The following is an 11,967-nucleotide window of genomic DNA, read 5'->3' as shown; positions in this document are numbered from 1 at the left end:
TTTGAACATCCTTTTGCATAAAAGTTTCTACTCTAGTCATATATTTTCAATATTCAATTCCCAATATGGACACGTTTCCATACTTTCCATATGACAACTTATTCTTAATAGAATCTTATCTATTCATAATAATATCGATATGGTCCATCCAATATGGAAACATTTCCATATTTTCCAATACTATACTTCCAACTACTCACAAGCGACCAATCCTCGGCAAACTTTGGATTGTCCTTTGATAGTTGTTTATTTTAGTCAAAACCGATTCTTGTCCCTTTTCCCTCTAAATGCGCTAGACATTTGGAAAATTTTAGAATGGTCAAATATTATAGCATTTGCAATCGATCCTATACCCGAAGCGTATGGGATACGATGCATAATATCTTACATAAAGATTTGATACTTTATCAATCTTTTGCCATAATGTTTTATTTCCTATGTTCTCAAAATTCGAATTGTGAAGAGGAATGCCGTAATCATAATCAAAATTTTAAGAACACACTATGTACCCTTGACTAAATTTATTAACATTTCTCAACCTAATCCTTTAGATTTGAAATGAAGCATAATATTCTCTCCCTTAATTATAGCAAAACAACTTTACAACCCTTACGACTTTGCAAGGTATAACTCTTGTTTTCTATAATTAATATTGCCAACTTGCAATACGTGCCTTAATAATCATACAATCATAACATTTATGCTCCCACTATCATGATGATTATTATAAGCATAACACTTATGCTCCCACTAGCTTCGACATGTATTCATAAACATCTTAACTTTCAGAAAAACAATGCTTATTGAATTTCTTAAGTTCATGTTTCTAATACTTAATGCTTTAATAATCTTTTATCAAGGCTTCTTGAACTTATACACCTTTTCCTTAGATAGTTCATATGTGTGTGTAAACAATTGCCAAACCTCACAATTCAAATTATGGAAAGGGATACCGTGACCATAATCGAATTCGAGAATGCAATTTTACAATCACTATCTTCTTAAAATCTTTCTTAGTGAAAGCATTTCCTCACAATCAGTTTCATGAAGGAGGAAATCTTATGACACTTAGATTTAAACGGTGTATGTGTTCCTATCCATGTGAATTTGTCAAAACCAAAGTTTACGACAACTTCAAACTCATATGGACCGAACTTTCTTAATCTTGATTTCTTGCCTTATGGTAGCACAACTGCCCACCATGTCTTCCAAGTATTTAAGCAGCTCACCATTTCCTATCAATGTACCTTTCATTGATTAAGGTGCTTTGCCTTTTATGCGTTCAAAATGAGAACTCATAGAACTCACATGCATAATTAACTCGATTGGATTGGCACGGAAACAAAATAATGTCATCACAATAGGTTGTAAACCTCAACTCGTGTGCTAGTGATGATCGATAAGGTTCATTTGATTTGTTCCTGAAACCTTTCAAGACTATTAAGACTCCCACTGACTCCTTGACATATAAGACTCTCTTGTCAATAACCATTTCTTGACAAACAGATATTCAAGAGTTAGTGTAGCTTTTATCAAAATACTTCATAAGTTGGTCCTAGTTGGTCTTTGTCTTATTCAAGACATCATAACTTTCCACATTTAATGAATGTTATAAACCTTCTTTATACTTACTCAAAGTCACAATCTTAACTCTGAGACTTTTCTTTGGAACGAAGTATGATTTACTTCTTGATTTAACCATTTCTTCAATTCTTGATTCCTCTTCTTAGACATGCATTTGTACTAAGAGTCTCTTAGAGGATCAATTGAGATATGGTTCTTAATCATTAAGACCTATCATAAAGCATAAAAGCTACTCTCCCTTCTTCTTAGAATGGAGAAACTTTTATCTTTCTGCCTACTTGATTCTTCTTATTCGTTTTGCTATTGATTTAAACTTTTTCAATCAATTCATAATTACACTTAATCTTGTAAGTATAATCATATTTACTAAACCTTTAGTAAATCATGACGAATATCATTGTTACTCTTATGGTGGACTTGATCAACACGCAACTTTATGTGCTCGATCTCCTAGTCCTTCACTTGACACTTTGTCAATGAATTAGTCTAATTTCCAAATATGAAATTTCTCATTCATCGTGCAACCAAGTTTTTGCTAAAGTATTTTGTACTTATGATGTTGTATTATGTTACAATCAGAAACCCTTTCTTGTTTGAGAGTAGTTATATGTGCATTGTATACTTAGTTTTTGCTAAAGTATCTTGTACTTATGATGTTGTATTATGTTACAATAAGAAACTCTTTGTTAAAATTGTATGATTCTAAGAAATCATGTGTAAATTTTTTTCTTGTATTTTGACATGTACTCAGATTAGTACATAATAGAAGACTAAAGATAAAGGAGTCTGAGACATTTAGAAAACATTGAGTTAGAATGCTAAACTTTAACTTGGCTTTTAAGATTAGTTGTTACTTTCCTTGCACTTTTGAAACAAGCATTGTTAACTTTGGAATCAAGATCTTTGAGATAGATCAAGGCGACTTATTGGTCTCATTCAAAGTACATACATTGATAAGATCTTGAAGCATTTCATGATGCATGATTCCAAGCGTAGAAACTTGCCAATGCAACATAAGATTGTTTTAAACAATTCTCAATGTCCCTCGAACCCAATAAGTAGGTACCTATGTGAGTCATCATATATGCTTCTATTGGATCCATCATGTAAATCATGTTATATACTAGATCCAATATCTTGTATGTGTTAAGCATGTCGATTCATTTTTAGTAAGACTTGGGTGAAAATGTATTGGATTGCAGTAAAGAATATTAAGAAGTACTTTAGAAGAACTAAAGACATGTCCATGGTTTTTGGAGACATAGAAGAATAGCTAAATGTCAAATGTTACATCGTTGCTAGTTTCCATACGGACCAATGTGATCCTCGCTTCTAATCTAGTTACGTCTTTATTATGAATATAATATGGGGTGTATTTAATTGGTGAATCTACAATCATACTACAATTGCATAATCTAACAGGGTTAGAATATATTGGCACGTTAGAGGGAGTTCAAAAAGCAGCATGTATAAGGAATTTCATTGTGAACTAGAAAGTAGTGCCTGGCATTGAGGATCCTTTGAAGATATGTTACGACAACACTAGAGCTATGATGATAACAAAGTATACGATAGTAACAAGAAGTCTTGACATATCAAGTGAAGGTATCACTACATTCGCAAGGTTATTGATTCTAGTAAGGTTGCAATCATAAAAGTTCACAGAGATCGGAACCTTACATATTTGTTTGCTAAGCATATGCCCACAAATTAAACATGAGAGTCACAAAGCATGCATTGGACTTTGTAATGATTATAGATTTTTACTAATATTTAGTATATCGGATATTCAGAACATTAACAATTTTTTAGTATTTTTTTTATAGTTTGGAGCATTATTTTATCATCTAGCATTATTGTGTTCTAACTTTTCCTATTATTGTCATGAGAGTGGTTATATGCCATAATATTGTGAAGGTTTTTGTAGACATCCATGAGATTGACATATCTTAGTGGAAGATCCAAAACAAATCACATGTGTTCATGAGACTGAATAGTAGGTTGGTCTAGTTTGAGAATTGCACTTCAAGGATTGTTGTCATTGAGTGAATCTTGAACAATATACATCGGATTCTATTAGACTTCAACATGAGACATATTTCGAGATCTAAATGAGGATAGTGTTGTATCTTTAAGTACATCAAACTCTAATGTTACAGTCGTGGTAACGTCGACTACGCTAGAATATTAGAGGAGGTCGGAGGCAGTGCAACTAAGGGAGAAGGGATGTGTGAAGCATAAGAGAGAGACAACATAGAGACAAGGAGGCGTGAAAGAAATGAGGCGTAAAAGATGATTATCTACGGTTAATTATTATATTTCATAATGTTACACTTTGGTCCCCAGAGTTTCAAAAATATGGTAGTTTTGGTCGTGTAATTTAAACCATAGCTGGTAAGGGACCAACTACAAAAGAAATTTAAACCATAAGGGTCATTCGTATAATTTAGAATTACTGGTTAATGGAGAAATTGTTAAAAACTAACAATAATGGCTTAATTCACATGTACACATAGTCTATTGCGCCAAAATAAATAAATAAAAACATTATTGGTCAAATTGAACAAAACATCCAAGTTCATTGTACTATAATGACATTCTCCTATTGTTTTTATAGATGGTAAAACCTTGTTTAATTGGATCTACGGTTTGCACTTGATGAAATTTGATTTACAACTTCATCCATGCAATGTTGTTTTTAATTGATATGTTGATTGCATCAAACCCAACACAATGATCATAATACAAGAGATTGTAAATGTGAAGGAGGTCTAGCAGAAAGCAGTCAGGTTGGTGTAAAAGTCAAGCGAGTGAGGATGGGCGGATCTAGTGTATCAAAAGGGTATGCTGGGTTTGATGCATACCCTTAAAAGTTTTCCTATGTATGTTATTTTCTTAAAATAAAAATTTTATATATTAGCTATTATGTTTGAATATCTTAAAACAATATATGCATACCTATTGGTAGTTTGATTTGGTGGCAAATAGTCATAGATTATCATTTGCCATGAGATGTAATTTGTTGATTGTATTATTGTGAGTTTGAGAATCTTAAGAAACTGATTTGGGCCTTTAAGTCTAACTTGTTTTTTTTCCCTTTTTTATATTGAATTTTGTATTATATATATATATATATATATATATATATATATATATATATATATATATATATCAAATTATAAAAACCGTTTAATATTGTATAATTTATTAAACAAAATTTTAACAAAATATAGGATTTGAAAAGAAAAAAGGTTTATCTAGACGTCAATATAAATTACAATTGGCACAATCAAAAAGTTTATTTTATGGCTTCAAGTCTAAAAGAAATGTTTATTTATGTCCATAGCTATAAAACTGTTGATAGTTAATACTAAATATTATCATCAAAATTTTAATTATACGGGTTAATTTAAAAAAAGATTAAACATTAAATTAAAATGTAAACAGAAAATATTTTTTAATGTACAATTTTTAAAATAAAAAAGAAAAGAAAACGTATTTATTGCAATTTAATATATATATATATATATATATATATATATATATATATATATATATATATATATATATATATATATATATATATATAATACTTTAGATATATAAGTATACGATTTTAATTTTAAAAATTGAAACAAATCAAAAATTGACAAGTGGATAATATTTATTTCAAAAATACCACAAAATGACAACTATCAAAACTCATGAGAGATTGACATGTTACAAAAAAAAATCTTTCATTTATTAAGAAAGTTTCTTTTGACATTTAAACTCCTTATAAAACATTTGCAAACCAAATACATCTTAAGATTTTAGTCAAAACATTCCTTAATGGTTTCTATCAATGTCATTTTTCATTTTGTTGGTGCCAATTGCCATTGAAATTCCTTCATATCCTTATTTCTTTATAATCCAATTCTTTATTACTAATAATATTGACATAAGTTACTTTTATACGCACATATATCAACAAAACTCGTTTATCTAATAGAAAAATACGAAAACACCCTTGTAGTAATAAAGTTATATCATCCAACATCACTTGAAACTAAAACTAGCATAGATACCCATATGTACAGAAAGATCATATCATATAGTATATGCATATATCATGTTCTCAATAATTAGTAATCAGTAATTACACCAACACAAGAGCCGAGTACTCCTCTATGGCTTCACTTTCTCTTGTAAGTTCCACGTCATAATCAGAAAACGCATCTTCTTGTTGCAAATCCCCTGTAAGTTCATCTTCCATTTCCACATCCCTTTGAATTTCATGTTCAAATCCACCCAATGTGTCTCCATCAATCGGCATGCTTTCACTGGGACCCACACCCACTGAGCCGCTACTGGTTCCAACATCCAAACCAATGAGCCGTGGGTTCCCATTCGGTGCACTTTGCGCGAGCAGATGATTTAGAGCCAGTTCTTCGGTTCCATAATCACGAACAGCAGCCACAACTATGAAAAGTAACAAATACATGTTATGAAAGAAAACAATACGCAATCATTTATAGGGTCATTTTCATGGGCATTTATGTCTTTTGCACAAATGAGATATCACAGAAAAAATTGCAATTTTTGTGTCATTGATATCGGTCTCGGGTTGAATCTAGTGCACTCCAAGCTTTCTAGGGTTATTTTTGATAATGAGGTTTTGCAGAGGCACTAAATATGAATATGTGTCCCACCATGTTTCACCTTTTTGGGTGTTTTGTCCCATGGACATTCGGTCTCAGTCCAATGTAAACAAAACGCAGTACAACCAGTACTGTCATATCCTATCTTGTGTATCAAGAACATTATGACTTTTATACTGTGTCTGACATGCATTGGACTGAGACTGATGTCAATGGGACAAAATTTGCAATTTTTTTGTCCTACCGAAAAGGTGATACAAGGTAGGACAGAGGATCACTGTTGATCTCCTGTTTGTGCAAAAGACGTAAATACCCTTTCTTATCCTTATCATCGAAAATAAACAGTCTCTCACCTGTTTCTCTTGGAAAACCCATGGCAGTGAGTCTCTCGATTGCAGCATCTCCAGATTGACGCAGTCTCTTCTTCTTTCGTGATTCGATAAAAAGCTACAAAAGTTTCGAGTTTACAAGATTTCTTATTGTTCTTTTGAGTGAAAAAAATAAAAAAATAAAAAAATGTTACCTGTATATCAGAATTGGTATCTGGATTTGTCAAATCGTCTAGAGCTTTTTGGGTTTCATTTTCATTCCTTCGAAGGGACTCTGCAGCAAGTTCTTTCTCAAAACTGCAAAACAACATGAAGCATATATCAGTTTAACTAACAAGGCATTGTACTTGAAAGATCTACCCAATTATAGCATTGTATTTTCAGTATTTTTCTTTAGATATTTCAAAGTACAATATTGTAATAGGAAAAAAGAAAGTAGGAAAAACAACTTACCCAATCGATACCAATTCCTTTAACTTTTGAAGATCCACAGCTTTCCTGAGTGGTGTAACTCCAAACTTCTTTTGCTCCCTGTAATTTGGTGTTTTTCAATTTAAGAAATTTTGTTATCAAGAAAACGAGAAATTCCTTATTTATCCCTACATCCCATATCAAGTTTCATAAATTTACCCCTCATTTACTTTATAGTTTATCCATTATTTCACCAATTCTGTCATAAATTAAAAAAATAAATAAACTTTTTGAACATCATTTATCCAGACATTAAAAAAGGGGTAAACGAGTCTTTTAGCTTCCGATTTTTCTGCAAATGAAATGAAATGTTGGACCTTTGTGGAATTAAAATAGCGCTTTTCACATTAAGTCCTTAAGTTTTCCAAATTTTGTCGTTTTTGTCCTTGTGACATTTTTTGTGTGTTAAGACCCAAAGTTTGCCAGGTTTTTTCCATTTTTTCCCTTGTTACAAATCATTTATGTTTTTACCCTAGGTATATTTTTCAAATTTGACATTAAAGTCCTTAAGCTTGTCAACTTTTGTCGGTTTTGTCCCTGGAAACCTTCTATTACATGTAACAAGAGCAAAAATGAAAAAAACATGGCATACTTTGGGCATTAACGAACAAAAAATCATCACAAGGACAAAACTGAAAAAAATTGACACACTTAAGGACTTTAATGTCAAAAGCCCATTAAACTACTTACATGATTTCATTTCTTCGCTTAATATCATCTTCAATCTTTTGTTGTTTTTTAGCTTTTTCTTCAACAAGAAAATTAACAGCACGCTCAACATCTTGATTGTTCATGCGAAGTGCCCTTTTTGCAGCTTTTTCCCCATATCCCATTCCCATTAAAATCGATAGTTCCTCATCTGGAACTTGAAGCTGATGAATTAAACAATACATATAAATAAATAAATAAATAAATAAATATATTATATACACACACAAACGTACACAACACTTGAATTATAGAAAATTGTCACATTACTTTCATGTTGAAATCAGAAATCATTGAAAACATACCTTCAAGTATTTACCCCTAGCACTATTTAGTGACTTCTTTGCTTTTTCAAGATCACCACTATGGTATGCTACTATACCTTCCAGTAACTCCAATCTCAAGTGCCTATACCACAAAAATAGCATCATATGTATACGGACAAACTGTAAAAAAAATGAGACCAAATGACCATTTTACCCTTACATTCAATACTCATCAACAAGATTCATCATTTTTAAGGTGAGAGGAAAAAAAAGGGAAAATAGATAAAGGATTGGTATCTGAATGTATTAAGCCAGGTTTTTTGGCTTAAACTGTCTGAATGAGGCTAAATGACCATTTTACCCTTACATTCAATACTCATCAATTTTAACAAGATTCATCATTTTTAAGTTAAGAGGAAAAAAGAAGGGAAAATAGGTAAAGGGTTGGTGTCTGAATGTATTAAGCCAGGTTTTTTGGCTTAAACTGTCTGAATGAGGCTAAATGACCATTTTACCCTTACATTCAATACTCATCAATTTTAACAAGATTCATCATTTTTAAGTTAAGAGGAAAAAAGAAGGGAAAATAGGTAAAGGGTTGGTGTCTGAATGTATTAAGCCAGGTTTTTTGGTTAACCCATTATGTCATTTTATCCTAAAGAGAAACAACCATGGATAAGCTATATACAGGTGTTTCTTTTTTACTTGATGCTAAAAAGAGAAATTTAATAAAGAAAGTCATGATAAAGAGGCTTTCCTTTCCCCTGAAGTCCCCTAACTTTTTACGAATTTGCCCTCGTTTACATTTTCTTAAAAATAGAAAGAACAAGGTTTAAATGAAGTCTCTTACAATGCAAGTTCAGGGTGTGAATTCCCATGAAGCAATCTGAGACGAGTGGATTCCTTCCCATGAGATCTTTCAATTCCTTTTCGAGCTTCTTCAAGGCGTTTTCCAGCTACTGATAGTTTGCTAATGTCTTTGAGCATAAAATAGCACCAAACCATGTCTATTTGAAGTATTGGGACATTGTCTATTAGCTGAAAACAAAAACAAAAAAATAAAAGATGTAAAAAGAGTTTTAACAACATACTCAAAGACTTGAATAAGAAAGCTAAAAGAAGTAATGATTGGTTTATGGTTTTACCTCAACAACCTTTGAATCACATAGTGAGAAAGCCTCCTACAAAAAGTCACTTAGATTAATATGATATATTTCATTTACAGGTGGAAGTTTAACATTTTCATTTTGTGGGTCCCATAAAAAGAAGAAGAAAAGGGTAAAGAAAGACAAAAACTAACCTCCCCCATAGCTAGAACCTCAACAGCATCTTCATATTTTCTATTTTTAACCAATCTTTTTGCTTTTCCATGAAACATAAGTCCCATCATTAGTGCACTGTGAAATTGGGATTTATGTTTAGAGTCGATAAATAAGAAGGTTAAATGCAAGAAATAGCAAACTACTTTTAAAGATCTGTTTATTGTAACATTTCACTTTCATTGATTCCTATATCATACAGACACAAAGCAATTTTACTTCTATAAAAGAATAGATTTTTCAAAGTAAAAAGCTGGAAGTATAATGTTATAACAGTGTAGATTTTTCAAAGGATAATGTCTTCATAAGGAAGAAAATACAATAAATGAAAGTAGGATGTTATAATAGACAAAAATATCTTGAGGCAGATGTGGTGTGTAACAGTTTACCATTTTTCTGATACATAAATAAATGAAAATGAAATGATATTTGTTGCATTTATTCCTAAATAATATACAAACCTTAAGAATTTTGCTAATTTAATGATAAAAAGTCAAAATTTTAGTAAACCATCGATTAAATTATTAATACCGTTGATCATTCTCAGAGCCCAATTGCACTTTTTCACCACTTTGATTCTCCAACTCAAGATTGTAATCATCAACTGGCAACGAACCATCAGCATGTCTCTTGGCTAGTGAAGTAGCTGCAGCCCTGTAAATTTCAAGGTGTCAATCCACCACAAAAAAAACCCCAAATTTACAACGACAAACCCTAAGAAAGTATGATACGATCACGTAAACCAGGTGATCATTAAGCACAAAATGATGATCAAAACATAGAAGATGTACGAACTTGAGTCTTTGAAGCCTCGTAGACTTCTCCTCTTCAGCGATCAACTCCTTGCCTTGATCAGGTGAAACCCTGGTGACCAAAATCTTAGAATTGTTCTTGACGCCCAACTCGATCAACTTCTGGGTTCCATTATCATCTCGCAACACTTTCCCTGCACATATAAGATTAATAGAATCTTTCGTACAATTCAATCGGTTTGCAATGTGTTCTTTCAGTAAGGGTACAGTCCATGCTTCCAATTCAGCCTCTAAAACACCAGACCACGCCCCTGCTATCTTCAATTTGGCAGCCATGATGGTGTTGTAGAGTGGAAAAGATTGCAATCGACGACGTCTTTTGTGGGGTTTCAGTTTTGGAGAAGACGAATTTGAAGACTTTTTGACTTAAGAAGTTGTGATAGCTTCCTCGTTGTTTATAAGAGTGAAAATTGCTTATGACTACCTTGTAGTATGGTATTTGTTCTATTATGGTCCCTCATGTTTCAAATATTTCAAGAATATTAAGTTATAAAATCAAAATTGCAATTTTTCTTTCAAAACGTTGCGATTACCGTTATATGATAGACAAGATATAAGATTTTCATTCCTATTTTTTTTAATTTAATTATTGAAATAATTCAATTTGTTTCCTTATTCATTTGTATTTTTAACCTTTTTAACATTTTGAATACACTACTTATATTCTTAACGTTTTAATACAAAAATATAACTGGAAGGTTAAGACGTTGGAAAGAGATAAATGAAAGATTCACGCAAAAGATGTCTAACTGGAAGGTTAAGACGTTTTCCATTGGAGGGAGCTCATTGCTTTTGAAATTGATTTTGGGTTCATTGGGTACTTTTTATATGTCTTTGTTTCTAATGTCAGTTCAAGTTGCTAAAGATTTGGAAGCTATTCGAAGTCAATTCTTTTAGGGTGGTACTAATAATAATCGAAAATTACACTAGATAGCATGAGACCAAATATTTGCGGATAAGAAGCATGGTGGTTTGGATATTGGAAGTTTGGTTTCTTTAAATTTTTCTTTACTACAAAAATAGCGACGATTTTACACTGAACGAAGTGCTCTTTGGGTTAAAGTTATTAAGCAATTATATGGTGATAGTGGAGGTCCATATCAGGATAGAAGTAATTGGAGTGGTGGAGGACTGTGGGTTAGAATTATTACTTCAGTTTTTCGATTTCATGAAAAGGATGTTGTGGTGAATTCTACTCTTCAGAGGATAGTGGGGAATGGTCGGAATACTCTTTTTTGGAAACAAAATTAGATTGACGATAACAATATGCAGAGTCGGTTCCCTAGATTATTTCAATTTGGTCTTGATAAAGATTGTGTTATTAAAAATCGCATGAAAGATGGGGTCTTTTTACTGGAACTAGAGGCGTCCTTTAAGGGGTGGCATTGAAATGTTTCAATACATGAGTTTGATGAATCCCTTATCGGATTTGAATCTTAGTGACAAAAGTGATAAATGGGTGTGGATGATCGGTGAGGATGGTACTTTTACGGTGAGTGCTACTAGAAGATGGATTGATGATATTATTCTTTCAAATTCGGGTTCGGAGACAAGATGGAATACTTCTCTTCCTAGGAAGGTGAATATCTTGATTTGGCGTACTTTGAGAGATAAACTTCCAACTTCCTTCAACCTCTCGAAATTAGGATTAGAGGTTTCATCTATTACTTGTCCGATTTGTGAAATGGAGATTTTTGCGAGAATTTGGAACATAATCTTCAAATGGTTAGATATTCTTCTTTCTCAAGTTGGGTCGGTAGTCGAAATGTTTGCTTAGATCGATTTAATGTTCATCTCTATTAAAAAGAAAAGTGAGGTAGATGCGATTGTGTGTACCG

At 32.0% G+C, this 11,967-nt stretch overlaps 1 protein-coding gene across 1 annotated transcript; it reads right to left on the bottom strand.

Annotated features, from left to right (window-relative positions):
• Window positions 1-5,548: 5,548 nt before the first annotated feature.
• On the bottom strand, window positions 5,549-10,490 carry LOC111881843 (uncharacterized). Its single transcript, XM_023878233.3, has 11 exons — window positions 10,113-10,490; window positions 9,849-9,971; window positions 9,299-9,395; window positions 9,144-9,179; window positions 8,849-9,036; window positions 8,038-8,140; window positions 7,715-7,896; window positions 7,007-7,084; window positions 6,748-6,850; window positions 6,578-6,671; window positions 5,549-6,045 (listed from the first exon to the last, which is right to left on the bottom strand). The coding sequence occupies exons 1-11, from the start codon at window positions 10,403-10,405 to the stop codon at window positions 5,723-5,725; spliced, it is 1,620 nt and encodes a 539-aa protein (XP_023734001.1). The 5' UTR covers window positions 10,406-10,490; the 3' UTR covers window positions 5,549-5,722.
• Window positions 10,491-11,967: the final 1,477 nt, after the last annotated feature.

The sequence above is a fragment of the Lactuca sativa genome, chromosome 5 (genome assembly GCF_002870075.4).
Source record: "Lactuca sativa cultivar Salinas chromosome 5, Lsat_Salinas_v11, whole genome shotgun sequence".
NCBI lineage: Eukaryota > Viridiplantae > Streptophyta > Magnoliopsida > Asterales > Asteraceae > Lactuca > Lactuca sativa.
Note: the sequence above shows the minus strand (reverse complement) of the source record. Positions and strands in the feature narration are given on the sequence as shown.

Excerpts from the sequence above, each read along its gene's own strand:
- LOC111881843 (XM_023878233.3), bottom strand. The coding sequence starts at position 10,405 with ATGGCTGCCAAATTGAAGATAGCAGGGGCGTGGTCTGGTGTTTTAGAG. Across the intron at positions 9,180-9,298 it reads AGGTTCTAGCTATGGGGGAG|GAGGCTTTCTCACTATGTGA; the intron begins GTTAGTTTTTGT and ends GACTTTTTGTAG. Across the intron at positions 6,672-6,747 it reads ATACCAATTCTGATATACAG|CTTTTTATCGAATCACGAAA; the intron begins GTAACATTTTTT and ends AAACTTTTGTAG.